The sequence below is a fragment of the Eumetopias jubatus genome, unplaced genomic scaffold, assembly GCF_037043125.1.
Source record: "Eumetopias jubatus isolate StellerSeaLion01/CBP00866 unplaced genomic scaffold, mEumJub1_p1.0 scaffold_2, whole genome shotgun sequence".
NCBI classification, from domain to species: Eukaryota; Metazoa; Chordata; class Mammalia; order Carnivora; family Otariidae; genus Eumetopias; species Eumetopias jubatus.
In genome coordinates this window covers 162,107,891-162,135,545 of record NW_028274808.1, presented here as the reverse complement: position 1 = coordinate 162,135,545, position 27,655 = coordinate 162,107,891, and the positions used below count along the sequence as shown (strand labels likewise).

The window sequence follows — 27,655 nt, the reverse complement described above, 5'->3', positions numbered from 1 at the left end:
GGGTTCCGCGGGGAGGTCTGGACGTCATTTCCTTCCGTAGGTCGCCAGTGCTTCCGGGTCGCGGTCATTTTGAGCCCGTATTTGGGTGAGTTCTTGGAGGCCGAGTGACTGTCTGCTCCCCACCCCCCAACTGCGCAGCAGTGCCGCGCGGCTGCCGGTTTCCGCGCGCTTTTTTTCTTTCTTGACCCTTCTCGGGTCCCCTCGAGGCCTTGTGCCCCCGATCGCCCCGGCTCGCCGCGCCGTCGCTCGCCGCTGTCGTCCGGAGGTGGGTGAGGTGACGCAAAGAGTCTCCATTCCGTCCCCCCCACCTGCCCACTCACCACCTCCGTGCGGCCAGCCGCTACTCTGCACCTTCCGCCATTTTGCCTCCTGCGAGGGTGGGCTGATCGCCTACTGGCTCTCGGGCTCCCGAGTGCGGGTGCCTGGGGCAGGCGAGGGAGTGATTACTTGGTGACTAATGTGTGTACCGGGGTGTTGCAGGTGGGAGACGCGGGTATTGCGGGGATGCAGTGCGTAAATCGGCCATAGGCCGACGAGGGTTCAGTTGAGCTTTTTTCTGTGCCATTAAGAGGTTAAAATTGTGTTGTCTGAAGAGGTCTTGTCCGCCCTGTCGCTAGGGTTTCTAAGTAAGATGCAGTTACGGGAAATAGCGTTTCATTTTTTTGTTTTAGGATATAGGTAGACTATTTAGCAAGCTCCATCCATGAGTTCATTTTATCCTTTCCATTTCTTTTTCCTAGCCACGGGATTGACCTATAGTAGGCCCTCAGTGATGGTTTATTGAGTGAAATATGGAAGGGCCTCAGTTGCTATCATCACCGTGTATGGCTTTTCATGTTTTCATGTAAATGTTTTTTAAGATGGGAATAATGATGGTCCTGTGTGAACATTCTGTGAAATACGCAGGTATCCAATCTGTTGGTCTCTTAAGTCCTGAGACATGGGTTAAAAAATAAATAAAAACGTATATTCTTGAAATTTTTCATTTTTAAGTCATATATTTTAAGTCTCTATAGAGAGCAGGGAAAGTTAGGAGGATACGGAATTTGCTGTTAGCTTTAACCACAGGGAGAAGGATATGACGTCTCTGTTGTTCAGTTTTGTGGAGTACTGCTTTGTGGGAGAGGTTGTATGTTTCCTGATGATTATTTCATTAAAAAAAAAAAAATGGAGGCCCAGAAATGAATTTTGAGATGTCTCTTCTATTTTGGGAAATCATCAAAATCTTTGTGCATATATTTCTGAAAGGACAAAAACAGGGTAATGTGAAATAACCCAGCTTTAGGAGGAGAAATATGTCTATTTGTTTGAAATTTTATATCTTAATTTGACTTAATCTGTTGGTAAATAATTATAAAGGACCTATTCTTTTTCAGTTAGGGGACCTAAGATGAGTAATCAATTCCAAATTAGTTAATAGGTCTGATGCTTTTTTTATTTAGGTCACTATTTTTATTATGTCAGGTACTTCAGATGTAGTAGTGATTAGTATATATTTGTTGCTTTGATTGCCCTGTAGACTAGTGATTTTACTGTGCTATATCTTAATTGATTTTGGTCTAATGATATCTAATACTTAAATGTTTTTGATGCAGGAAAAATGAATGGGAGGGCTGATTTTCGAGAGCCGAATGCAGAAGTTCCAAGACCAATTCCCCGTAACTATCAATTACATATTTATAATTAGAAGCACTTTATATGTAGAAACACTCACAGCCTTGAGTAACAGCAACTGGACTGGCTTCAGGGGTGTGTGACCTGTGCAGTCACAAGGGGACTCACTCTGTTTAATGATCTACTGTTGCCATCTTGAAATTCCTTTTTTTTTTTTTAAGATTTTTTATTTATTTGAGAGAGAGAGCGCACATGTGCGAGCATGGGGGAGGGTGGAGAGGGAGAGAGAATCCCAAGCAGACTTCCTGCTGAGCCTGGGCTAGATCCCAGGATCCTGAGATCATGACCTGAGCTGAAACCAAGAGTCAAGACAGTTAATTGACTGTGCCACCCAGGCACCCCCATCTTGAAATTCTTAATAATTTGAATAAATGGTCCCAGATTTTCATTTTGCGCTGGACCAGCACGTTATGTAGCCAGTCCTGACTAATAGATAGTAGCACTAACTTCTCTTTGAAGTCAGTTTGCTAAAAGTTTACAAGCCCATTGTTTAGAGACTTTTTTTTTTTTATTTGAGACAGGGAGAATGAGAGAGAGAGAGAGCACACGAGAGGGGGGAGGGTCGGAGGGAGAAGCCGACTCTCTGCCAAGCAGGGAGCCCGATGCGGGACTCGATCCAGGGACTCCTGGATCATGACCTGAGCCGTAGGCAGTCACTTAACCAACTGAGCCACCCAGGCGCCCGAGACTCTTTTAACTATAGGGAACAATCTGAGGATTGCTAGAGGGCAGGTGGGTGGAGGGATGGGCTAATTGGGTGATGGGCATTTAGGAGGGCACTTGATGTTACGAGCACTGGGTGTTACATGCAACTCATGACTCACTAAATTCTACCCCTGAAACTAGTAATACAATATATGTTAAATAAATTGAATTCAAATTAAAAAAAAAGTTTACAAGGCATTTGTTTCATTCATTTAAAAAAAGTGGTTGTGTTTTGTTAATGTTTAGACTGAATTAAATTTTTAGGCTTAGCTTTTCCATGGGCATTTTAATGTTTGCCAATTTTCCTTGGTAAAAAGACATAGGGGCTGATTACATTCCAACAGAAGAAGAAAGAAGAGTCTTTGCAGAGTGCAATGATGAAAGCTTCTGGTTCAGATGTAAGTTAAATTTTCTAGTCAACAAAATTTGACCTTTAGTACCTGAAATTATTGTGACTTCGTATAGAAGAAATTGGTACACTTGGTGTAGTGTGGTTACTGCTAAAAGAAGTTGATTAAGGGAAACAAATTGTACATATTTAAAGTGATTTCTAGAACTTTATTCAAGACCATGAATTAATTTTGTTCGTAACAGTAACAGCTAGCATTTACTGAGTGTATGTGGATTATATAAAAACAACCCAATTAGATTGATAACTATTACCCTCATCTTACAAATGAAGAAATTGAAGTCTAGAGATGTTAAATGAGCTGGTAAGTTGTAATGTCTGGACTCGAAGCCAGGTGTGTCTGAGACAGAAGCTTGTGATTTTAACTGTTAGATTTCTATTATATGAGAAAACCTAGTTAGTTTCCACCTTATTGTGAAATACTGTTACACTACTAGCTCCTGATTTGCAACTAGAGACCTCGTACATGGAAGATTTTATTTTTTAAATACAGAGAATGTTGAAAGCAGCATAAAATAGAATCTTTTTATTTTATTTTTTAAAGATTTTATTTATTTATTTGAGAGAGAGAGAGCACATCAGAGGGGATAGGGTCAGAGGGAGAAGCAGACTCCCTGCTGAGGAGGGAGCCCGATGCGGGACTCGATCCAGGGACTCCAGGATCATGACCTGAGCCGAAGGCAGTCGCTTAACCAACTGAGCCACCCAGGTGCCCTAAAATAGAATCTTTTGAACAGAGTCCTGAAGTTGCTTCATCTGGTCACTGCAGTCCTTTCATAATAGTTTTTTTTTTTTTTAAGATATTATGTATTTTTGAGAGAGAAAGAGAATGTGTGCAGAGCGGGGAAACCTGAGGCATGGTGTCATGGGGCTTGATCCCAGGACCCTAGGATCATGACCAGAGCCGAAGGCAGACGCTTAACCAACTGAGCCACCCAGGTGCCCCTCAGATAAAGTAATTCTAACTAAAACAGAATGGAATTTTAGAAAGGGAAGGGACAACTTAAGTAATTAAAGAAGATGTACATTTTCATCAGTCGGCCTGGCATTTATGCTTACAGTGCTTGGAAGATAAGTGTTATAAGACCTAGCGTTTGTCCTAAAGTAGTTTTTTGTTGTAATCAAGACAAAGCTAACACAGGAAACACTTGGAGAAAGATTAAGTACATAATGGCAGTAGGAATTTTTAAAAGGGAGTTATTTTAGCTAAAAACATTTTCAAACAAATGAGACTTAACTAATAGGACTTGAGGTAAATGAAGAAGAATGGGGTTGGAGAAACATTTAGACGAAAGGAATAGTGAGCAAAGGCAGAGTCTACAGTAACTTGGTCTCTACTGGAGCCTTGAGGCTGAATTGATTGGAATAGGGGTCTTTTGTTGGGGGTAGAAAATAAACCCAATACCAAGAAGTTAAAGGTTTGGTTCATTATATAGTTTCAGTTCTATGGCCAAAGGGTGGGTTTGCAATTTTTTTTTTAATTTTATTTATTTATTTATTTGACAGAGACACAGCGGGAGAGGGAACACAAGCAGGGGGAGTGGGAGAGGGAGAAGCAGGCTCTACACTGAGCAGGGAGTGTGATGCGGGGCTCGATCCCAGGACCTGGGATCATGACATGAGCCGAAGGCGGACCCTTAACAACTAAGCCACCCAGGCGCCCTTGGTTTGCAAATTTTTAAAAGGAAGATTAGGTAGCAGTGTGCAGGATGGGTTAGAAGGATGAGGAGAAGTTAATGTTTGTGAAGTTTGTTACGAGCTTTTGGCAGTAACTCAGGCATGCAGTCCTTGAGATGTCATTGTAGTGTTATTTGGATTACGGAAGATGAGATGGCACTGGAAGATTTTTTTAAAGGATACATAAAGGATTTTTAAATAACCTGCTATAAGGGGTATTAACTTCAAGATATCCATCATAGACTAATAATGACATTACTGATTAAAAGATATTTAATCAGGAGTTATTGTTTGAAGGAGGAAACTAGTTTGGACACTCTTTCCTGGTGCAACATTTGATTGCAGATCTGTAAGCAACTAGAGAGAAGCAAAGGTTTATGTGAGAAATAGGGGTTGGAAGTATAGTTGTATTGGTGAATTCAAGAAATTAAGTGTAGGAATAAAAGCATAAAACTGATAATATCTGTTAATATGTAGGAATGGTAGAATACATGACAAAAGTTTGTATGGCACTCATGGGTAAGGCAAGTGGTAGTAAAAGGATCAAGAGACACCAAAAAGATAATAGGAGCTCTCATACAGTCTTGTGCATTTTATCTTCAGTTCAAATATTCAGAGAGCTTTCAAGCTAGAAAGAACCTGAGTAAGGATTAGATGATGATGCACCTCTGCAGATGAGAATAATTCTTTATATCCGTAGTCATTGTGGATCGGAGACCTGAAAAAGTTTTTATGGCTCATAGTTTGGGAATAATTTCTCAGGGAACTCAATTGTACTCTGGCAACAGATATTTTATCTTTGTGGTTTGCCTAGAGTGGATAGACAAAATGATCTCTGTTTTCAAGTCTGTTGTTGACACAATTAAGAAGACAAGTCTGGTGGATAGGGGTTTGGGATCATTGTAATGTTGGGCTCATGGCCACATAGATACTATGATACCTAGATTAATTTCTGGCTGATAAATTTAAGCTGTATAGGTTTAATATTCTAAATAGCTGTAACAGCATTATGCTAAAGAATATGGAAGAGAAGTGATCAGTAGGCAGAGTAGTCACGTATGCCTGATTATTAAAAGTAGGACGTGTAGTATATGAATAGTAGGAGCCTCAGTAATTCTGTGTATTAAAACATTAATCATGGGGAGCCTGTAGAGCATGTGACTCTTGATCTTGGGGTTGTGAGTTTGAGCTTCATGTTGGGTGTAGAGATTACTTAAAAATAAAATGTTTAAAAAAAACCAGATTAGTCACAAGTTGGAAAGCATGTAATAAAGAGGCTAAAACCTAGCTTATTAGTTGTATATCATATCTGGATTACTGGAAAATTACTAAATAAATTAGTATACTAATAAGTAATGATTACTTTTAAAACAGGCTAGCTGTTGCATATTGCAGTAACATCAAACATGGAAAACACAGAACCTTGGCTGTAACCACAGACAATAGGCAGTTCAGCCTACAGTTATCAGGAGAACTAATAGTCATGTATTAGGAAATTTTGTACATTAACATTCATATCTTCATATAAGGATGTGCATGTTTACATATGTTAATATGCAGTATGTGATGTTAACTTTATATAAATGGATTAATGGAATCCATGTTACTTTGGAGAGTATCATCCTATATCCACTGATTTTTACTTTTTTTTTTTTTTAAGATTTTATTTATTTATTTGAGAGAGAGAATGAGAGACAGAGAGCACGAGAGGGAAGAGGGTCAGAGGGAGAAGCAGACTCCCTGCTGAGCAGGGAGCCCAATGTGGGACTCGATCCCGGGACTCCAGGATCATGACCTGAGCCGAAGGCAGTCGCTTAACCAACTGAGCCACCCAGGCGCCCTGTCCACTGATTTTTAAAAAAGGTGTGATGAAAGTAGGAATGAGTAGAAAAAGTACTTACTAGGGTAATTTTTACACATTTTTTTAGATGTGTTAAATATATTCGTCTTGGTTTAAAATTAGATTTGATCTAGGGTTCATTCTCTTTATTGGTAACTTGTTTATTTCTACTTTACTTTCTTTTAATTTTAAAATACAACTGTGAAGGGATCTTATTTCCAGTTTCTGGAAGTCGTGGTCCTGTGCGCCAACCACAAAGCGGTTATATCTGTGCCCATACGTACAGGTAGTGAAGGCATCTAGTATTACAGTAGTTCTCAACCTCTGGAATTACTGAAAAGGTATATGAATTCATATTGGTTTTATTTTTTTTTTAAAGATTTTATTTATTCATGAGAGACGGAGAGAGAGAGAGAGAGAAGCAGAGGGAGAAGCAGGCTCCCAAGAAGCAGGGAGCCCGATGTGGGACTCGATCCCAGGACCCTGGGATCATGACCTGAGCCGAAGGCAGACGCTTAACCATCTGAGCCACCCAGGCACCCTCATATTGGTTTTATGCATCATTTATAGATTTTGTGAATAATATACGTGTGTACTGCGGTTTTCTTTTTCTCTTTTTTTTTTCTTAAATTTTATTTTTAAGTAATCTCTACACCCAACATGGGGCTTGAACCCACAACCTTAAGATCAAGAGTTGCACGCTCCACTGACTGAGCCAGCCAGGTGCTGCTGTACTATTGGTTTTCTGATGAGACGGTATAGTGATTGATGAGTGTAGACTTTGGTGCCTGTCTGGATCCAAATCCCAGCTCCATCACTTAGCTTTCAGATTTTGGGCAAGCCCCTGATGTCTGTATGCCTCAGTTTCCTTAGCTATATGGGGATTCTAACTCATTTCATAGGATTATTATGGGGATTAATTCAATTTATTTTGTAAGTGTTAAGCCGTCTGTATTATATGACTATTAGTGCTACTGTGATTAACAAAATAAGTTTCAGTTGAACACAGTTATGAATTTAAAGTAGCATTTTGTTATTGTAAGAGAAGAGTAAGGAATTTTAGGGGTCTTCATATTGGATATGGTTGGTACTGGGGTCATAATGCAAAATAGCTTTTGGTCAGCAGTATTACTGGTTTGCCTAAAAAAACATTATTTAACAGACTCTGAGATAGGAGTCACATACCGCAGTGGAAAAGCCCATGGCCCTGGGGTCTCAGAAGACTTGGGTTTTAGTCTCAGCTCTACCATAAACTATCTACCTTTGTTGTCTTTTTTTTTTTTTAAGATTTTACTTAGCAGAGCGAGAGAGAGTGAGCATGAGGGGGGGGGAGGGGCAGAGGGAGAGGGAGAAACCGTTTTCCCGCTGAGCAAGGAGCCTGACGTGGTGCTCCATCCCAGGACCCTGGGACCATAACCTGAACCGAAGGCAGCCACTTAGCCAAGTGAGCCACCCAGGCGCCCCTATCTGTAAGCACATGACTGACTTTTTCTGAATATCAGTTTACTCTGGTTAGACTAAAGACTAGATAGACTGTTCAGTTTTACCATTCTCTTTTACTGTGACACAATACATGAGACAGACATCAATTCTAATCCATTATCCCATAAAGCAGGAAAAGCACTACTATATAAAGACATAGTAGTGAATGGCAGAACTAGTACTAGAATCTTCTTAACCAAATTGTTACTCTCTGTATTATACCATCTTGGCCTAAGGACAAAGTGACATGGGAACAGCGTTGTCCATTGTAGACATGGCCCACTGACTCAACACTTTTTATCCTTGTATGATTCTTCAGTGCTTCATGTTGCAATCCTTGAATCAAGCTGACGGAGAAAAAATGATAAATTACACTGATGCTATAACGAGAAGGCACTTGTCCTTTAAAAAACTTTAAATGATAGAGAAGCCTCGGTGGCTCAGTTGTTAAGCGTCTGCCTTTGGCTCAGGTCATGATCCCAGGGTCCTGGAATAGAGTCCCGCATCAGGCTCCTTGCTCCGCGGGAAGCCTGCTTCTCCCTCTCCCACTCCCCCTGCTTGTGTTCCCTCTCTCGCTGTGTGTCTTTCTCTCTCTTTCTCTCAAAAAATAAATAAAATCTTAAAAAACAAAACAAAAAATCTTAAATGGTAATAAAGTATTTTAACCAACCAACCTTAAAGAAACATTTTTCTAGCAAAAGTAAAATCCATTCGTAAGTAGTAGACCAAGTATTCAAACCTTAGGGTTTCTGCAGATTATGTCTGATGGCAAAGCTAACCACCCTATTCCAAAATTATGGGTTTTGATCATGAGATATCTAATAATTTGAACGTCTTAATTACCTTAGTTCTTGAATTGCTCATAGAGTCTAGACCAGAGTTGAGCAAACTATAGCCTAAGGGCCAAATCTGTTTTTATATGGCTGTGAGCTAAGAATAGCTTTTACATTTTTATTATTTATTTATTTATTTTTTAAAAGATTTTATTTACTTATTTGAGCGAGAGAATGAGAGCACGAGAGGGAAGAGCATCAGAAGGAGAAGCAGACTCCCTGCTGAGCAGGGAGCCCGATGTGGGATGTGGGACTCAATCCCGGGACTCCAGGATCATGACCTGAGCCGAAGGCAATTGCTTAACCAACTGAGCCACCCAGGCGCCCTACATTTTTATTTTTAGATGGTTGAAAAAAATCAAATGAATAATATTTTGTTAATTTGAAAATTACATGAAATTTATATTTTTGCATCCATAAAGTTTTATTTGAACACATCTATGTTCATTTTTTTACTACTGTCTCAATGGTTTTGCTTTAAAATGGCAATTGAGTAGATGAGACAGACCTGTGGCCCACAAAACCTAAAAGATTTACCATCTGGGTCTTTTTTTTTTTTTTTTAAGATTTTTTATTTATTTATTTGACAGAGAGACACAGTGAGAGAGGGAACACAAGCAGGGAGAGTGGGAGAGGGAGAAGCAGGCTTCTCGCAGAGTGGGGAGCCTGATGTGGGGCTCGATCCCAGGGCCTTGGGATCATGACCTGAGCCGAAGGCATACGCTTAACAACTGAGCCTCCCAGGCGCCCCATACCATCTGGGTCTTTATAATAGAGTATTCCCAACCCCTGGTCTAAAACTGTGCTGTCCAGTGTAGCAGCTGCATGTAGCTATTTAAATTTAAAATACTTTATAGCAGAGAGGATACAAAGCAAAATCCGCAAAAGGAAAGGAATGTGGGGTAAAGTCCAGAGGATACCAGGCACAGGCTTCCAAGACTCCTCTGCTAGTAGGGTCACACACAAAAGGACATGGTAAATTTCTCCAGCTATGGATTCTGATAATGTGAGTGATGTGTTACCCACTAAGGAATCTAAATGGAGACTCATTGCCTGGGGTTTTTACTGGGGGCTGGTCACATACACTCAGCCTAGCAAGTACCAAATTCCAGACTCTAAGAAGGAAAGCAGGTGTTCAGCATAAGCTGTATTTATGTAAGCAGTTTAGGCACAGTGAACCACTTATCATTCAGGTCAAGTTTTATATCATTTGTAGGGAACTATTTACCAGTCATGTTCCCACACATTAGCCAAGGACCTTGTAAGGAGGTCTTTTTAAGGACAGCAGCCCCAGGGCTCCTATTTTAAATCTTTTCTGCACACTACCTAACTGGAAAACATGGATACAGACTAGTCCCATCATCACAGAAAATTCTATTGGACAGTACTGGTGTAAAAAACAGTGATTTTTAATTATGAGCTCCTTTGAGATTATGATGGAGAGCTTTGGATTTTTCAGTCTGGGTTAATATGCGTATATATGTAGTTTTTAAATTAAGTATAGTTGACACAGTGTTAACATTATGTAATATTTTCACTTAGTTTTAGGAATTCACTGGTTTAGAAGAAGAAACTTCAGTATTTAAAATGTATACTTATGTATTCTTGCCCCTGTCACCGTATAATTGTGGACAAATATTTCTTATGTTTTGGTCATACAGCGTACTACAGAACTTAAAAGCTTGAGATATAGTATCAGACAATTAGAATCTGGAACTGCCATTGAATTAGCTGTATGGCCTTGAACAAATTGCTTAACATCTGAGTTTCAATTTTCTTACCTTTGAAAGGGCAGTAATTAAAAAAATAACTCTGTCTTAGATGGTAAAAAGTAAATGAGAAAATGTACATAAGGCATTTAGCATGGGCCATGGAATTTAGTAATTACTCAGTAGTGGCTCTTAATATTTGTAATAATAATTCTTGCTTCATTAATTCCCCCTTACTCTAATTCAGAAATGACTTTTTGTCGCTATTTAGTATGTTGTCTTTATTGGTGATATTAATGAATGGCTCTTTTAAAGCCAAATCTAGATGGTTCTTGAATTACATTGTTTAATATTTGTAATATTTTCTTAAATTTAAAATTTTTTTTATATTTCTACTGACTGTATATAATACAGGTTTTCTTTTTTTCAAGATTTTATTTATTCATTTGAAACAGAGAGATGCAGAGAGAGAGAGCATGAGCAGGGGGAGAGGCAGAGGGAGAGGGAAGAACAGACTCCCTGCTGAGCCAGGAGCCCAAGGACCCTGGGATCGTGACCTGAGCCGAAGGCAGATGCTTAGCCATCTGAGCCACCCAGGCGCCCCTGTAATACAGCTTTTAAAAATGGAAGAAATCTCTCTCTTTTTTTTTTTAAGATTTTATTTATTTGAGAGAGAGAAAAAGCATGAACGGGGAGGGGCAGAGAGAGAAACAGACTCCCTGCTGAGCAGGGAGCCCAATGTGGGGCCTTGATCCCAGGACGCTGAGATCATGACCTGAGCCAAAGGCAGACGCTTAACCAACTGAGCCACTCAGGCAACCCGGAAAAAAATCTCTCTTAAAAGATCTTCCTAGATGGTTATACACATATTTATCCTAATGAACTCAGACAAAATCTTTTCCTTTTGTTGATGTTGACAAGTTCTTTTTCCTCCTTTAGCTGTTCCTTTGGCTGCAACAAGTATGTTGATTACTCAAGGATTAATTAGTAAAGGTAAATATTTAAACTTCACATTTATTTGGCATTTTGGATATCATTATGTTTTTATGTTTTCCTGATTTTTAGATAAAGTATAATAATGTATCATATTAAACATGATCATTGATATACTTCTACAACAGAGTTATGTCTCCATGGACCCACTGACTCAGATATATTGACTTGAGAATTTGATGTCCTCTGACACTGTAGCAACATTAACAATCTACAAGAGCAAAAAAGTAGCTAAAAACCTACAGAGGTTTTGCAGGGAGGTAGAGGAAAAAACCTGGTCTAGGAAGGCCATCATCACTATTACCTAGGATCTTGTTAGAAATGCAAATTCATGGGCCCCATCCCAGAACTCCTTAATCAGTCTCTGAGGTAGGGCCTAGGAATCTGTTTTAACAGGCTCGGGGTGATTCTTAAATGCACTGGTTTAAAGATCAGTAGCTCCCTAGCTCCTTAAACCAGAGCTTTGTCTTAAAGTAAGGGGGTTGGGGACACTTTCTGTCCCAAATCCTATTGGTGTGAATATTACAGTGCCTTGCTCCTACATAACTAATTACACACATAACTGAAGCAAAAATTCCCTTTTTTTAGTTGCAGATATATCATGATAGACTTGTTCATGGATAGGGTGAATCCCACTGAAAATGTTAGAACCTATAACTGAGGTGGCAAATTTTCCTTACAGCTAAAATCTTCCTGGATTTTTAGTCACCATTTGGTGATGATTTGATTTCTCATTAATGGCACTATGCCTCTGTGATTCCATTTGCAAAAGTCCTACCATGATCAATAATATTGTTCCAAAGCGTTCCTTTGTAATTGTCTGTAAGGTCTGATCCTGGAGCCTTAACGGTAGAATTCAGTAATCCATTTTTAATTATTTTTATTATTTTTTTAAAAGATTTTATTTATTTTAGAGAGAGTGTGTGCATGCGAGTGGAGGGGAGGGGCAGAGGCTCGGAGAGGGAGACAGAGAATCTTAGGCAGGCTCCACGCCCAGTGTAGAGCCCAACATGGGGCTTAATCTCATGACCCTGAGATCATGACCTGAACGGAAACCCAAGAGTTAGACAACTAACTGAGCCACCCAGGTGCCCCTACATTTTTTAGAAAAAATTGCTGAAAGTGATTTAACCTAGTTTATGGAAGAATGTTTAAATAAACTTTGTCAGAGTTGTTACTGTTGGGGTTTTGATAATTTGGAATAAAAATATAAAAAAATATTGATGATACGTTATTCATGTTAACTATTTCCCAGGATTAAAGGGTTTTATTGTTAGTTGTATTGAAGATTTGTTTTGGGTGCAGTGTTCTAATAAAGTCAGTCTCAAAAAAAGAAATTGGGAAGACTTTAGAAAAGGAATTCAGAGTCCACCAAGACATTTTGCATTTAATCAGAATGCCTAATATTTTGTATATGCTTTCATCCACAGTGTGTCATACTCAACATAGTCTTAGCTGCTCCATCACTACTTGTTAAACATTTAAACATGCCCAGGTCTGTTCTAACTTGAGAACATGAAAAAGAAAAATCTTCCCTCATATCCCTTTCTAACTCTTCCCAGCTGTCTTGCATTTGAAGCCAGACTTCACGAATGAGCACTTTACTTTTTACTCCTTTTAACCCATTACAATCTGTGTGAAAAGATTATGCATATGTTCTGACATTTGCCAACACTTTAAAAGATTACCAACACAACCTCTTTGTTGCTTAAATTCGATGGGCAGTTTGTGTTCTTGATGGTTATATGACTTTAACCAGTCTTTGAAACCGTTCTCTTCCACTGGCTTCCATGACAGCCTGTTCTGGTTTTTTTCCTGCCGCTGGCACTTCCTCCATTTTTTCATGTTTTCTGAGTGTCTAATAGTACTATACACTGTTTTTGGTAGATAACACAGACAAAAATTAAGCTGTTGGTACTTAATATTCTAATGTGGGTTTTCATCCTCCACTTGTGTTCTTCAGAGTTCTGCTTTGACTTTTCAGTCTTCAGTCTGTGTAAACTATTACCCAGTGATAATGTGGGCTTCAGGACCATTTATTGCTCTAAATCCCCATGAAAATTATTGCTAGCCTTCATATCTGTTCCAGAATCATATTCTGCATATCTTCACCTGAGTGGCCCTCCTTAGAAACTCTTCAAACTGACTTAACCCAAACTGAGTTCATTTTCCTCCAGACCAGTTTCTGTTGTCCACATGTCTGAATGGTAGCACTCGTCATCTAGGAAACGGAGGCATTATCCTTAACTTCTACCCCTTATTTGCCTTACCCAATGAATGTTCATTCTCGTCCATGTCTTAAATATCTCTGTAAACTCTCTACCTCCATCTGCACTGCCACTGTAATTAATGCAACCATCTGTTGCCAGGAGTATTAAATTAGCCTTCAAGTCTATTTGCCTCTATTCTTGCTACTTCCTCTTAGGAAACAGGCTATAACTGTAATAACTCTGTGAGAGCTAAAGAGAACATCTTGTTTACTGTTATATTCCTACTTTCTAGTATGTAGTGTCTATATAAGTGGTCTGTAACTATTTGGTGATAGAATGAAGGAACAGTTCTTTTGAGTGAAGGTAGATATTGTTACCATCTTCCTTTTTCTCATTTCAGTTGTGTAACTAAAGCTAATAGCATAACTTAGTTCTCTTTTTAGACTTCATATACATGAAATCCTACAATTAAGTATTCTTTTGTATACCCTCTTTGAACGTTGTAAGATTCATCCAGTGGTATGCTAGAACTGGCTTGTACCACTTCCAGAAAGCTGACTGTTCAATTTTCAACAACTTGGCAGGCCAGTGTTTAAACATTGATAGCTTGGAATTGGTCATGGTGCAAGTATTTTCTCCATGGAAATCGACTGACATTACAAATCAGCTTTTTATTTGGAGAGCTGGTTTTCTAGCACATCACTAGGTTCATCCACATTGTTGCATGTAATTATAGATTATATATTCTTGTTTCCATATAGTTTTCTGCTGTGTAAATATACCACAGCAGTTTATCCATCCTGTTGTACATTGGCAATTGAGTAATTGCCAGTTTTGACTATTCCAAATGGTTCTGCTATAAATACAGCATCTTTTGGTAGACATTTTGCCGGGTCATAGATTATGTATATTTTTAGCTATGGTGGATACTGCCAAACTTTCTAAATTGTTTGGACCAATTTACACTCTCCTACCAATTTATTAGTAGAGCTCTGTTTGTATCACATTATCACCAACACTTGCTCTTTTCATGTCCTTTTAATTTTAGCCATTGTGGTGAGTGAACAGTAATACTGATTGTGGTTTTAATTTGCATTTCCCCAATGGCTAATGAAGTTGAGGACCTTTTCTTTTGTTTATAGCTCACTTGAATATATTCTTTTTTGGCGAAGTGTCTATTCAGGTCTGTTGTCCATATTTCATTGGATTGTCTTTATCTTTTGGTTTCGTGAGGGTTTTCTATATCTTCTAGAAGTGAGTCTCTTGTCAGATGTTATGTATTGTTTTTTTCCCACTGATTAACTGTAGTTCTTAATATGATAGAGTAAAATTTATCATATTTTTTTATGATGAAGGCTTTTTGTGCTCTAAAATATTTGTCTATTAACAGGACATGAAGAATCTCTTACGCTTTTTTCTGTAAGCTTTATTTTTTCTTTCATACTGAAATTTTCAAGTCATTTGGAATTGTTTTTGAATACAGGTGTATCTCTTTTTATTGTGCTTCGCTTTAACGCACTTCACAGATAGTGCGATTTTTACAAATTTAAGGTTTATGGCAACCATGCTTTGAACAAGTCGCATTGGTGCCATTTTTTCAATAGCATTTGTTCACTTTGTGTCTCTGTGTCACATTTTGGCAATTCTCGCAGTAAATGTTCTACTTACTATATTTGTAAGGGTGGTCTGTGATCAGTGATTACAACTCTCTAAAAGCTCAGATGATGGTTAGCATTTCTTAGCAGTAAAGTATTTAATTAATGTATGTACATTGTTTTTATTTTTTAGACAGTGTTGCGTGTTTAATACAGGATAGCATAAACCTAACTTCTGTATGCACTGGGAAAGAGAAAAATGCATTTGACTTTCTTTATTGTGATGCTCTTGAACTGAACCTGCAGTATTTCTGAGGTATGCTTGTATTGTATGAGGTAGGGTAAAGGTACATTTTTCCCCCCTTACAGATATGAAGGTGACCCAGCACCATATTTTGAAAGGACTGTCTTTGTTCACTGCATGCCGTGTTGCATTTGTCATAAGTGACTATGTGTGGATCTGTTTCTCGACTCTCTTCTGGTTTTGATGGGTTTATCTGTTCTTGCACTTAGAACAGTCTTAATTACTGTAGCTTTATTGTAGATCTCGATATTTGTTGGTAGTCGGTTTTTCAGTTCTGTTGTTTTTCAATATTGCCTTGGTTCTCAGCTCTTTGTATTTCCACATGATTTTTAGAATAAGTTGGAATAAGTTTTTCAACTTTTAGGAATACTTTCTTTGATTTTTAATTGGGATTGCATTGAACTTAAAGATGAATTTGTGGAGAATTGTCATACTGACAGTATTTAGTCTTTCCTTTTATGGACATGGATGTATTATTCCTCCACTTAGCTTTCATTTCTCTCAGTAAGTTTTGTACTTTTCAGTGTACAGATCTTTCATATTTTTCATTAGATTGCTCCTGGGTCTTTGATGTTTTTGGGTGCTATAATAAATTATATCTCTCAAAAACTTTGTTTCTGGTATGCAGGAATTATTATTATTATTATTACTTTTTGTATATTGACCTTGTGTCAAGTGATCTTGCCAAATTCACCTAATAGATTGTAGAGTCTTGGATTTTCTTCATATTTCTGTTGATGTTGAATTTACTTGGTGTTCTCTTTTAATTAGCTGTAGCTTTAGACTTCACTGAGGTAATGGAAAGAGCTAATGTAGTCAGGTAATACTTAAAGACAGCCTGTACTGATTTTTTCTTTTGTCTTTGTGGGTTGCCCAAAGCTGCTGAGAAATATATTTTTATATTGCATTGCTAGACTTTTTACTACTTTTGTCTCACATTAGAAGAGACTAGATATAGCTCACAGAAATAGTTTTCTTGCACTTTTTACCGTAATTTGTGTCATTTTCTTATGTGCTTTTATTTATTTTTTTTAAAGATTTTATTTATTTGACAGAGAGAGCAGGAACACAAGCAGGGGGAGTGGGAGAGGGAGAAGCAGGCTTCCCACGGACCAGAGAGCCTGATGTGGGGCTCAATCCCAGGACACTGGGATCATGACCTGAGCCGAAGGCAGACGTTTAACGACTGAGCCACCCAGGCACCCCCTTTTATAAGCTTTTAGCATAAACTTGGCATAAGCCTATTTTATTTTTATTTACTTATTTTTAAAAGATTTTATTTATTTATTTGACACAGAGATAGAGAGCAGAGGGAGCGGCAGGCAGAGGGAGAGGGAGAAGCGGGCTCTCTGCTGAGCAAGGAGCCCGATGCGCTGACCTGAGCCAAAGGCAGCCGCTTAACCAGCTAAGCCACCCAGGCACCCCAAGCCTATTTTATTTTAATAAAAGATAAGACATCTTAATTATCTAAATGTGTCTATCTCTCACAGTCTGACTCTGAAATATCTACTCTTTTTATCTATAGGAATCCTTTCAAGTCATCCCAAATATGGTTCCATCCCTAAACTTATATGTAAGTATGGACAACACTTGCTTTCTTACCCAAGTAAAGTAATTAGTTTTTCCCAAATGTTTTGTCTTGTCTAACTCATAACCGTTATTTGTTTTGACCAGCTTGTTTAAGCTTTTCATTAAATGGACTAGTCAACTACTTGGGCATTTTATTGTTAGCATTAAGAATTACAAATTATTTGAAAGAGAATTTTTTTCTTTGATGATGTAATAAAACGACTATTTTTAAATAATTTGTAAAGATACATAGTATTTCAAAATACTCTGGTTTATGAGGAAAGAAAATTGTCCAGATATAGGGAAGTAAAATGTCTTTTAAAATTAAGTCTAACTTTAAAAAATCTCTTTACATGTTAAAATGTAAATAAGCATAATTTAGCTACATATTATAGTATGGTTTATAGGAAAGAAGCTAAATTGCTTTAAAAAAGAGCACCAGAGACTTTTTATGAGTCTTTCCAGGTTAGCCTCTCTTATATATTGGAAATAAACACATAGGCAGCAGTAGCCACATTCAGGTACCATGTCATAATTCATTATTTTAAGGAATTTGTTGCACCTAATTTTTTTTTATTATGTTAATCACCATACATTACATCATTAGTTTTTGGTGTAGTGTTCCATGATTCATTGTTTGCATATAACACCCAGTGCTCCATGCAGAACGTGCCCTCTTTAATACCCATCACCAGGCTAACCCATCCTCCCACCCCCCTCCCCTCTAGAACCCTCAGTTTGTTTTTCCGAGTCCATCCTCTCTCATGGTTCATCTCCCCCTCCGATTTCACCCCCTTCATTCTTCCCCTTCTGCTATCATCATCATCTTTTTTTTTTTTTTTAACATATAATGTATTATTTGTTTCAGAAGTACAGACCTGTGATTCCACAGTCTTGGCACAATTCACAGTGCTCACCATTGCACATACCCTCCCCAATGTCTATCACCCAGCCACCCCATCCCTCCCACCCCCCACCACTCCAGCAACCCTCAGTTTGTTTCCTGAGATTAAGAATTCCTCATATCAGTGAGGTCATATGATACATGTCTTTCTCTGATTGACTTATTTCGCTCAGCATAACACTCTCCAGTTCCATCCACGTCGTTGTTGCACCTAATTTTAAAAAACAGTCTTATGAAATTAGCTGGGCAAATAGTATGATTCCCATTTTACAGGAAAAGAAATGGCCTGAAATCTCTGTGACTAGGCTAGAACTCTTTTAATTCCTTTACCACATCTTTCCTGTCTATGTTAATAATTAGTAAAGTGGAATTTATATATCATGGAGCAGTTTTATTTTGGATTATTTTATTTTGTGAGAGTGAATTATATCTACAGAATCTTTATGTGTACTTTGAATCTGATTTAATGTGGTTATCTTTTGCCATTATTTCAAGAAATCATCAGTTTTCCCTTTATTATAAAGACCTATTTAGGAACACATTTCTTAAAAACATCTTTTAAGAGATTTTTATTTAAATGGGCACACTGAGTCACATTTTTTGTTTGTTTTTACAAATAAGTTGCTTGTATCATGGGATACTTTGCTGGAAAGCTTTCTTACGTGAAAACTTGCCAAGAGAAATTCAGAAATCTTGAGAATTCCCCTCTGGGAGAAGCTTTACGCTCAGGACAGGCACGGCGATCTTCACTATCTGGGTAGGCCAAATTCTGATTTTTATTGAAGACTTTTAATTTTAGCTAAAAAAATTGTAACTGGATATTGCTATAATTCAGGGCATGAAACATTCTGTAACCTGAGGGACTGTTGCAAAACTTTCCGTTTTGCAACAAGCTAAAGTTATTTTGTTTTAAAAAGTGGAGTAAAATATGTCTCCCTTTGTTTTATTTTTATTTATTTGTATTTATTTATTTGAGTAAATTCTTCCCACAACTTGGGGCTTGAATTCAGGATCCCAAGATCAAAAGCTGCTATGTTCTGAGCAAGCCAGGCACTCCTACCTTTGTTTTATTTTTATTTATTTATTCATTTTTAAGATTTTATGTATTTATTTGAGAGAGAGAGAGCACGAGCTGGGTGCAGGGAGAGGGAAAAGTAGGCTCCTGGCTGAGCAGGGAGCCCGACACAGGGCTCGATCATGACCTGAGCTGAAGGCAGATGCTTAACCGACTGAGCCACACAGGCAGCTTCCTACTTTTGTTTTCAATAAAGAGTAGCATCCTGTTAGGAGTGCTTATACCAGAATAAAGGATTTTATTTTGGCAAATGCCTTTGAGTACTATATTTTGGACTTTTCTTTTGAATTCCCAAATTTTATCAGTCCCATCTCTTAAATTTCAACTTTTTAATCCTTATTTTAAGTATATTCTCCAAATTTTTATTTTAATTATGTAAGTATAAATAAATGAATCTGTCCATCCGGGTAGGTAGATAAGTAATAATGTAATTTAGTAGATTTAATAGATATATTGTTATAAATGGTAAACCCCACAAAAGCTAGTAGTATTACTTATATATTTGCTTTAGCAAAATAGTGTTTACGGCCTGCTAGCTGTGGAAGTAACTTCCCTTAATGTGGGAACTGGACATACTTTCTGATTTGAAATACTTTTTTCTTTCCAAGGACCTTTTTTTTAGATTTTATTTATTTATTTATTTTAGAGTGTGTGCCAGCGAGCGGGGCTAGGAGCAGAGGGGTAGGGGAGAGGGAGGGGGAAAGAATCTCAGGCATGGGGCTCAATTCCATGGCCCTGACTGAGATCATGCCCTGAGCCAAAACCAAGAGTCAGATGGTTAACCGACTGAGCCACCTAGGCACCCCTCTGAGGACGTTAAACATGTTAAAATGATCTCTGAAGTGGGGCGCCTGGATGACTCAGTTGGATAAGCAGCCGATTCTTGATTTCGGCTCAGGTCATGATCTCAGGGTCATGAGATTGAGCCCTGCTTTGGGATCCATGTTCAGTGGGGAGATGAGATTAGAGATTCTCTTCCTCCCTCCGCCCCTCCCCCCACCCCCTTGCACACATTCTCTCTCTCAAGTAAATAATTTTTTAAAAAAAATATGAAGTTTAGGAATTAGAAAATTAGATACACATTTCTGTATTAAGAGTGGTTGTTTTTAAGTTGCATAAATGGGTTAAAACTTATTTTTAAGGTTTTTGTGGCAGAGAGGGACAGACTTCATTTTACTGTTCTAGATAACCATGTAAAAATTACATCATTCCTTTAGAAAGTAAGATAACTAGTTTTCATACCGTAACACATTTTTTTTAGGGTGTAGGCAATAATTTGTATTTCTTATGCAATATGATTTACAGGCACTATTCTCAGAAGTCAAAATATGACTCAAATTTGGGTGGTCATTCATCTTTTGTGACGTCTCCAGCCGCAGACAACATAGAAAAAGAGATGCTTCCTCATTATGAGCCAATTCCATTTAGTGCTTCTATGAATGAATCTACTCCCACTGGTATTACTGATCATATTGCCCAAGGTAGAAACTTCTCTTGAAATGAGTTTCAGCATTATATGGTCCAACGTATGTATAAACTTTATTTGATGACCTTTTCTGCTGGATATCACCTGTATGTTCCACCATCAGCCTACACTCAGCATGTTTGTTCATCTGTTTCTTCATTCATTCAACATTTTTTGACGTCCAGTAGGTGTCAGGCACTCAGCTAGGTATGGAAGAAGTAGAGATGAATAAGACCTGGTTCTTGTCCTTGAGAAACTCCCTTAGACTGTTAGAAGATACAGAAATAGAAGGAAAAATTACTAATATATCCCATTAATCAAAAATACTAAAAGTTTAGTGATCATTGCAAAGAAGTGGTAAATTGGGCCACGGGGAGGCTTCAGAGAGGTTACACTTGTTAGGCTGGTCTTAAAGGCTTTCAGCTTCTTTGTCTGTAATGTGAGAAAAATAATAATTACCTGCCTTACAGAACTCTTGTCAAGTGAGAAAATCCATGTGAAAATGCTTTGTGAAGTTTGTGTAAATACTAGCTTTGAAGATCGCAGAATGTAAGTGAAACAACACCAACTTTGGATTAAGGCCTGGATTTGAATGATTGACATTTGCTAGCTATGTGACTTTAGGCAAGTAACTTTGTGATCCCTTCAGCTTCTTGATCTCTGTGATGGAGATAATACCTCTCTTAAAGAACTTTGGGAATGAGATGAAATAATCAGAGGTAATGCCTTACAAGTCATAGGCTCTTAACAGTTGCTCATTTCCTTCTTTCATTTTTTCAATCTAATTTGTGGTGAAAAGTGAAGAATTAGGAAGTACAGGTTTGCAGTTCCTTATCTAAAAACCCTAAAATCCAAAAAAACTTTGATAACCACAAAGCTTTATTTAAAAAATTTTTTTTATTACCAATTTTTCTGACATGGGCTTGACTGCATGACCCCAGGATCAAGAGTCACACACCCTTACCGATTGAGCCAGTCAGCTATCCCTACAAAGCTTTTTTTATAGTTAAACTGGTGATGAAATCTGACTTAACTCCTTTCACACTCTGAGACCTAAACTGGCATAGTCTATTTATAATCTTAATATGATTTTTCCTGCATTTTGTTGTACAGAATATTGTTTGCTTATGCACTGCTTCTTCAAACCTCCGAATGTATGATATTAAGTAATACATTTTTTATATTAAGTAATATATTAACGAGCTATATACTATGACATCTTTCTAAAATCTGAGAAACTGAATTTTGAAACATTTCTGACTACACAGTTTTAGATAAGGGATTTTGGATAGAGTATTCTTTGAAAACGTTTGCTTTAATGTAAATACCATAAGCCAGTAACTATGAGAAACAAATAAGGTTAAAGGAACATTTTTGTTGCTTGAGATGGGAGAGATTTGGATCTATGTGTAGGTTAAAGGGAGGGAGGGGAAACAGTGGGAAGGGGAGAAGTTGATTATAGGTCAAGTAATGTTGCAGAGGTTGTAGAAGGGTTTCTAGGTAGGTTAGAACATAAAGTAGCCACTAACTGTATTTGTGGCCATTTAAATTAATTAAAATTAAATCATTGAAAATTCAGTTCCTCAGTTTCTTTGTAGCATTTCACTTGTTCAGTAGCCGCGTGTGCTAGTGGCTACTCTGTTGGAATGTGCAAATACAAAACATTCTCATCCTTACAGAAAGTGATACTGGACAGCATTGCTTTAGAGCAAGTTGGGGTGGGGGCGGTGAGTATTAACATTTTGGAAAAGAAGAAACAGGAGCGAATGGAAGTTAAAATAATTAAAGACATTCTTAAGTGGATGAAAGGTGTTGAGAGTCTTGACTCCACACCCCCCCCAATGTTTGGAAACAAAGACCTCCCAAGTAGTCAGAGAGGGAAGGAGGTGGGCAGGTTAGGAGAGAGTGGTTAAGTATTTATCTTCAAAGGCATCTCTTCTTAGTTCTCACTGCATCTCTCATTTTCCTAGCCTCTCAAGTTCAGATCCATTCTACTTGTATTCTGGCCATGCATGACTTCTTTCCTTGTAATGACTTTCATCCTTCCTTCCATTTGCATTAGAAAATTCCATGCTGGGGCGCCTGGGTGACTCATTCGTTAAGTGTCTGCCTTTGGCTCAGGTCATGATCCCAGTGTCCTGGGATCGAGCCCCGCATCGGGCTCCCTGCTCAGCGAGAAGCTTGCTTCTTCCTCTCCCACTCCCCCTGCTTGTGTTCCCTCTCTCGCTATGTCTCTCTCTGCCAAATATAAATAGAATCTTTAAAAAAAGAAAAAAAATTCCATGCTATGTTGTACAATTCCTTTTCCAAATAACAGCAGACAGACAAAAAAAGCCCTTTGGTATCTGCCCACAGACTACAGCAAGGCCCATATTTTAATATATTTTATGTCCTTGAGGTGCAGCCATCTATCCATCCATTGCTCTGCTTTCTCAGTCCCTTCTCTAAATCAAGCTTGCCACTCTTTGACTACTCTCCACGTGGGCCAGTTGTGGCCTCTGCTTTGCCCTAGCTGCTGTCCCCCCTCACCAGGACGTTCTCTCCTTTTGTTAAAGTCCTGTTTGCCCTATTTGGTTCTGCTTTCTTTTACTAGGAATTGAAAGAGTTATTAATCTTTCAAAGTAGAAAGTACTCTTTCATTGCTGTTAGACTTATAGATAGTGTATTACAGTTAGATTTAAGTCATTGCTGTTTTATATTTTATTCCTTCCAGCTCTTTATAACCTTCCCAAAGTAGTAAATCATGCTCTCCCTACACAATGCAGAATATTTTCATTGGGCTTTATAAGTGGAAAAAATTCTCCCTAATCTTCTGATTTATGTTTCCATTATTTGTCACAGAATTTTGGAACAAAGAAGTATTTTCTTTTCAGTGAGAAAAAGTATTAGACCTGGAAGGAACTTTAAAGATAGATCATCTAGTTAAATGTCTGTATTTCACAACTGAGAAAACCAAGATTCAAAGAAGTTTAGTGATTTGCCCAAGGATATTCAGATTGTTGGCAAAGTGGGAATGAGAATTTAGGGTTCCTAACTAATAATCTGGTATACACTGTCTCCTTCAGAATTTTAAAAATATCATTTATGGTAAAGGGAAATGAGTTTAATAATTACTCATTAATAATGAAATGTGAGTGCTTTTTAAACCCAGTATAAGGTTATAATATTTTTCTTTGCATTCTTTTTTAGCAAAAGCTTAGTTTTCAAGAACAGTATTAATATTCAAATTAATATTTAAAGCCTTTTGCTTTGTATCAGTGCAGTATACTTTGTAGTGAAATAAAAGGTTATGCTTGAAAACATTTAAAGTTGTAGTTATGTTGATTTGAAAATTCTGATTATTCACTGGGACCTTACTGTAGAATTCCAAAATACCACTTACAAAAACTGCTTTTAAAAAAATTATCTTAATTGATAATGATTATATTAATAAAGTGATGTATCCAATTTGTATATAAGAACCTCTTTGAAAACTACTACTTTTGGAGTGGGGTGTAAGACTTTCTAAGTTAAGTAGTTGTTGATTGAATGTTATGTTAGCATTAGTTCATTTCTTTTAAAATGTTTATATGACTTTTTTTGCTGGTTATACATTTTGTAAACTATGTTTAATAGTTGCTCCTGTCATCTAATAGTAAGAGTAACCACTTCCTTATTTTTACATCAGTATTTAACTCTTTGATGATACATATTGCTACTTTGACTTTCTTTGGGAGAGGTAAAGATTAAAGGCTGGTCAAAATTATCGTTGCCACTTTTTTCTGCCTCAGTATTGCTCCATTAGACCTAAGTAAAAATGATGCATACGGTGATTGAAGGCTATATTTTATACTTTTCAACAGCTATTTCCAAGTGTTTCTGTTTACGTATAAAGGTGGCACATTTTTTTTTTAATAGTTGTTCACATATAGACTCTGGTTATAGGAACATTCAACTATGGAAATATTACTAAGTAAAATATATACGATGTCAAATTTTGTTCAGTTGCTACTAGTAGGATATACTTCTTTTTAATTACAAAACAGTGTGAATAATTTTCCAGTAAAACACTAATATTTTAGTGAGTATAAATTACACTGGTATATATTATGATATCCATTCTTCTGGCCATAGTTACTTTTTAATTTTTTTATGTTGATTTTAAATTTTAGAAATAAAAGCTTAAAAGTGTAAGAGGGAAAGTCAGTTTTCATTTTGTAATTATCTTGGGGAAAATATAGTACTTTTGGAATGGTGGTTATTTGACTTTTTACTTTATTCTGTTTCTATTATAGGTAAGAAGCATTTAGAAAATTTAGTTGCTTTGGATTTATTCAAATCCTTTTATCACCATTTATTAACTGTTTGTTGTTTTAGGACCTGATCCCAACCCTGAAGAAAGTCCTAAGAGAAAAAATATTACGTATGAGGAATTAAGGAATAAGAACAGAGAGTCATATGAAGTAACTTTAACACATAAGACTGACCCCTCAGTCAGGCCTATGCAGGAAAGAATGCCCAAAAAAGAAGGTATGATAGTTTAGTCTGAATCACTTTACTCTTTAGGATCAGAAACTGCAGCATTATTTAAAAATATTAACTATACTAATATGTGATTTAGTTCTGCAAGCAATTAACCAAAATAACATTTTTTTAAAAGAATAATTCTGTCACAGTTACTAGTTTTTCCTTTTCTAAGGTGTTCCAAAGACCGTTTTGTGTTAGAAAATAATAAAGTCCAAATAGTGGTATGAATTAAAACAGTGAGATTAGTTTTAAAACGTTGTAGAAATTATAAATCCATTTGAATGTTTTCTCTTATCAGAAATCACCTTGGGACTTTTAATAAGTGTTTTTTAAATGATGCATCAAATGCCTAAAACCAAGTCTGGTTGCAACGGGCTGTAATGACACTTTAAGCAGAATGAGAGGATCACGATTGAGGAATGAAATTGATTTTCTTATGTTTTGTGAAATTGAAATAGAAGTTATATGCTTTATAAACCAGCTTTTAGGGCACTTCCAAAAGAGGAGTTTGACCTTTTTTTCAACAGTACTTTTGCTCTGTAATTATAAATTTAAAAGTCACAGCTTGTTTTCATTCCTTTTGGAACAGCTATACATTACCCAAAGTAAATTTTCTGACACAGAAGTTTACCCCTGATGGAAGAAGGCATTTTGAGCAGGAGTTTGTACCTATTTCAGTGTAGAATTTTATGACGTCTTTTTTGAAGAATTTTAGTGTCATTGTTTTAAGGTTTTCTATTTATTACTTAAAAAAAAGAGAAGGAAGAGGTCCTTGGTACCTTCTTGAGAGTCCTATGCCACAAAGAATGCAAAAATACAAAAATTTTGAGTATTTTTTATGATTGTTCTTTTAGAACCAATTTTATTTCTAATTGTTAGTGGTTGCTTCATTTAGAATTCTGTTTTCATAATAGTCATGGATATTATTGCTGTCATATTGTTAATGTAAGAAAATCCAGCTTTCAAATAGATTTGTAATAAAAAATACTTGTTAATGTTTGTCATTAGAAGAAAACCTTTAGCATAAACATTTTGCATTCAGTGGCCATTATTTTATAATATATAAAGACTTACTGGTACTTTGTTCCAGTAATTAATTTGAGGATTTAGACTGTAAGCTCCATGAGGGCAGGCAGTAGCATTTCTCTCATTTTTGTAAGCTTTTCTGTTATATGTCTGCACAGTGTAGTATGCACTGATGTATCAAATATGAAGTGTTTTGGTTGGGCCTCAATAATAAAGGTTAACAAAAGGAAATTAGGTAGATCTTTGGCACATGCTGGATTTTGACATTTGTGGTTTTGACTGAACAATCTTGAGGTTCTGTTACATGACACAGTATGTGAAATAACTTTTTTCTTTGTAAAAAGAAAGCTGATTTTTTTGTGCATGCTTTATATAACTTAAAGAAAAACTGTTATAGTTTGGGTGATTTTTTAGAATGTTCTATTTTAGAATCTAGACAAAAAATTTGACATTAGTACAGTGTAGATTCACTTGGTCAGAAAGTATCACTTAAGTTTTCAGCTTCAGTTTGTGTAGGTTATGTTTGTTGATATTTACCTAAATTAGAAATTAAGACTGATAAATTTCAAAAGCATATTATCAGGCATCAGGGTATGATGGCACCACACATCATATAGCTTCTAGAAGACTGTCTTATATTCATGAGGGAATGAAAGCTAGGGGAAAAGGCAAAATATGAGGGAAAAGGTATATAATATCTTAGTATAATAATAAAATAGTTTGACTTAAACAGACTCCCTTGAAAGACTCTCGTGGAAGGGGTCCCTAGTCCGTACTTTGATAACTGCTCCTTTACATTATGAATACTTGAGTCTTCTGAAGAGTTGTGATCCACAGATGAAGGCCATGTAGAAGAGAGGCTGAAAGTAAAAGAGTAGATAAGACAGAGGAGCTTATTTCAAAATGTAATTTCATGTAAAATGCAGGAATATTGGAAACCATTTCCTTCTTGTATAGTATTACAGCTCATGGGGGAGAAGAATGAATTAACCACAACCTGAAGACTTGATCATTTCTGTTACTATATTTTTTTGTGAAAAACAAAATTCAAATGTTTGTTATTATTCTTTATTTCCTGGTAATTTTTTTGTATGTTCTATGATATATATAGTATGGTAAGTTGTAAAGGTATCCATGCTTTGGATCTAAATAGACTTGTGTTCAGATTTTGGTTCTGTTTGCTTTATTAGGCTTGTACCTTGGGCAAGTTACTAATCTGTTTTCTCACCCTTCAGATGGGGATTGTGTTTATAAGGTTGTTATGAGGATAAAATAATTGATGTAAAGTTTTTGATAGAGTACATCATTATTTATATCTAACCTTCACTTCACAAAAGTCTCGCTAGCCCCTTTCTCTCATGTGCATTTATTGAAAATGAGAGAGAAACATAATTTTCATCATAGTAGCAAACGTAAAATAGTATCTTTCACTTGTTAATATTTGGAATCATCAATTATTTGTGCTTTTTTCCTAGTCAAAGTAAACAAATATGGAGATACTTGGGATGAGTGAAAAATTGCATCATTGGACCTACTGAAGGCATTTCAATATCCAGCTTCATCTAGGTGGTCATGAATATCTGCATGCTTTGAGCTCAGCAGCAGTCTTCATAAACACATTTAAAATTAGAACCTGGGTTCTTGTGGTTTGGCTTATTAAAATGATGTTTAAAAACAGA

At 36.9% G+C, this 27,655-nt stretch overlaps 1 protein-coding gene across 8 annotated transcripts; it reads left to right on the top strand.

Annotated features, from left to right (window-relative positions):
- Nucleotides 1-38: 38 nt before the first annotated feature.
- OCIAD1 (OCIA domain containing 1) lies at nucleotides 39-27,655 on the top strand. 8 transcript variants are annotated; one of them, XM_028100619.2, is made up of 9 exons: nucleotides 39-85; nucleotides 1,596-1,658; nucleotides 2,697-2,777; nucleotides 11,269-11,322; nucleotides 16,957-17,004; nucleotides 18,526-18,661; nucleotides 20,285-20,460; nucleotides 24,801-24,953; nucleotides 27,452-27,655. In XM_028100619.2, the coding sequence occupies exons 2-9, from the start codon at nucleotides 1,601-1,603 to the stop codon at nucleotides 27,487-27,489; spliced, it is 744 nt and encodes a 247-aa protein (XP_027956420.2). In that variant the 5' UTR covers nucleotides 39-85; nucleotides 1,596-1,600; the 3' UTR covers nucleotides 27,490-27,655. The 8 variants fall into 8 exon arrangements, 7 of the variants coding, with proteins under 7 accessions (XP_027956420.2, XP_027956415.2, XP_087877302.1 ...); XR_015767794.1 differs by lacking the exons at nucleotides 39-85; nucleotides 27,452-27,655 and adding exons at nucleotides 92-265; nucleotides 20,915-21,068 and having other exon boundaries at nucleotides 24,801-24,884; XM_028100614.2 differs by lacking the exon at nucleotides 39-85 and adding an exon at nucleotides 92-265.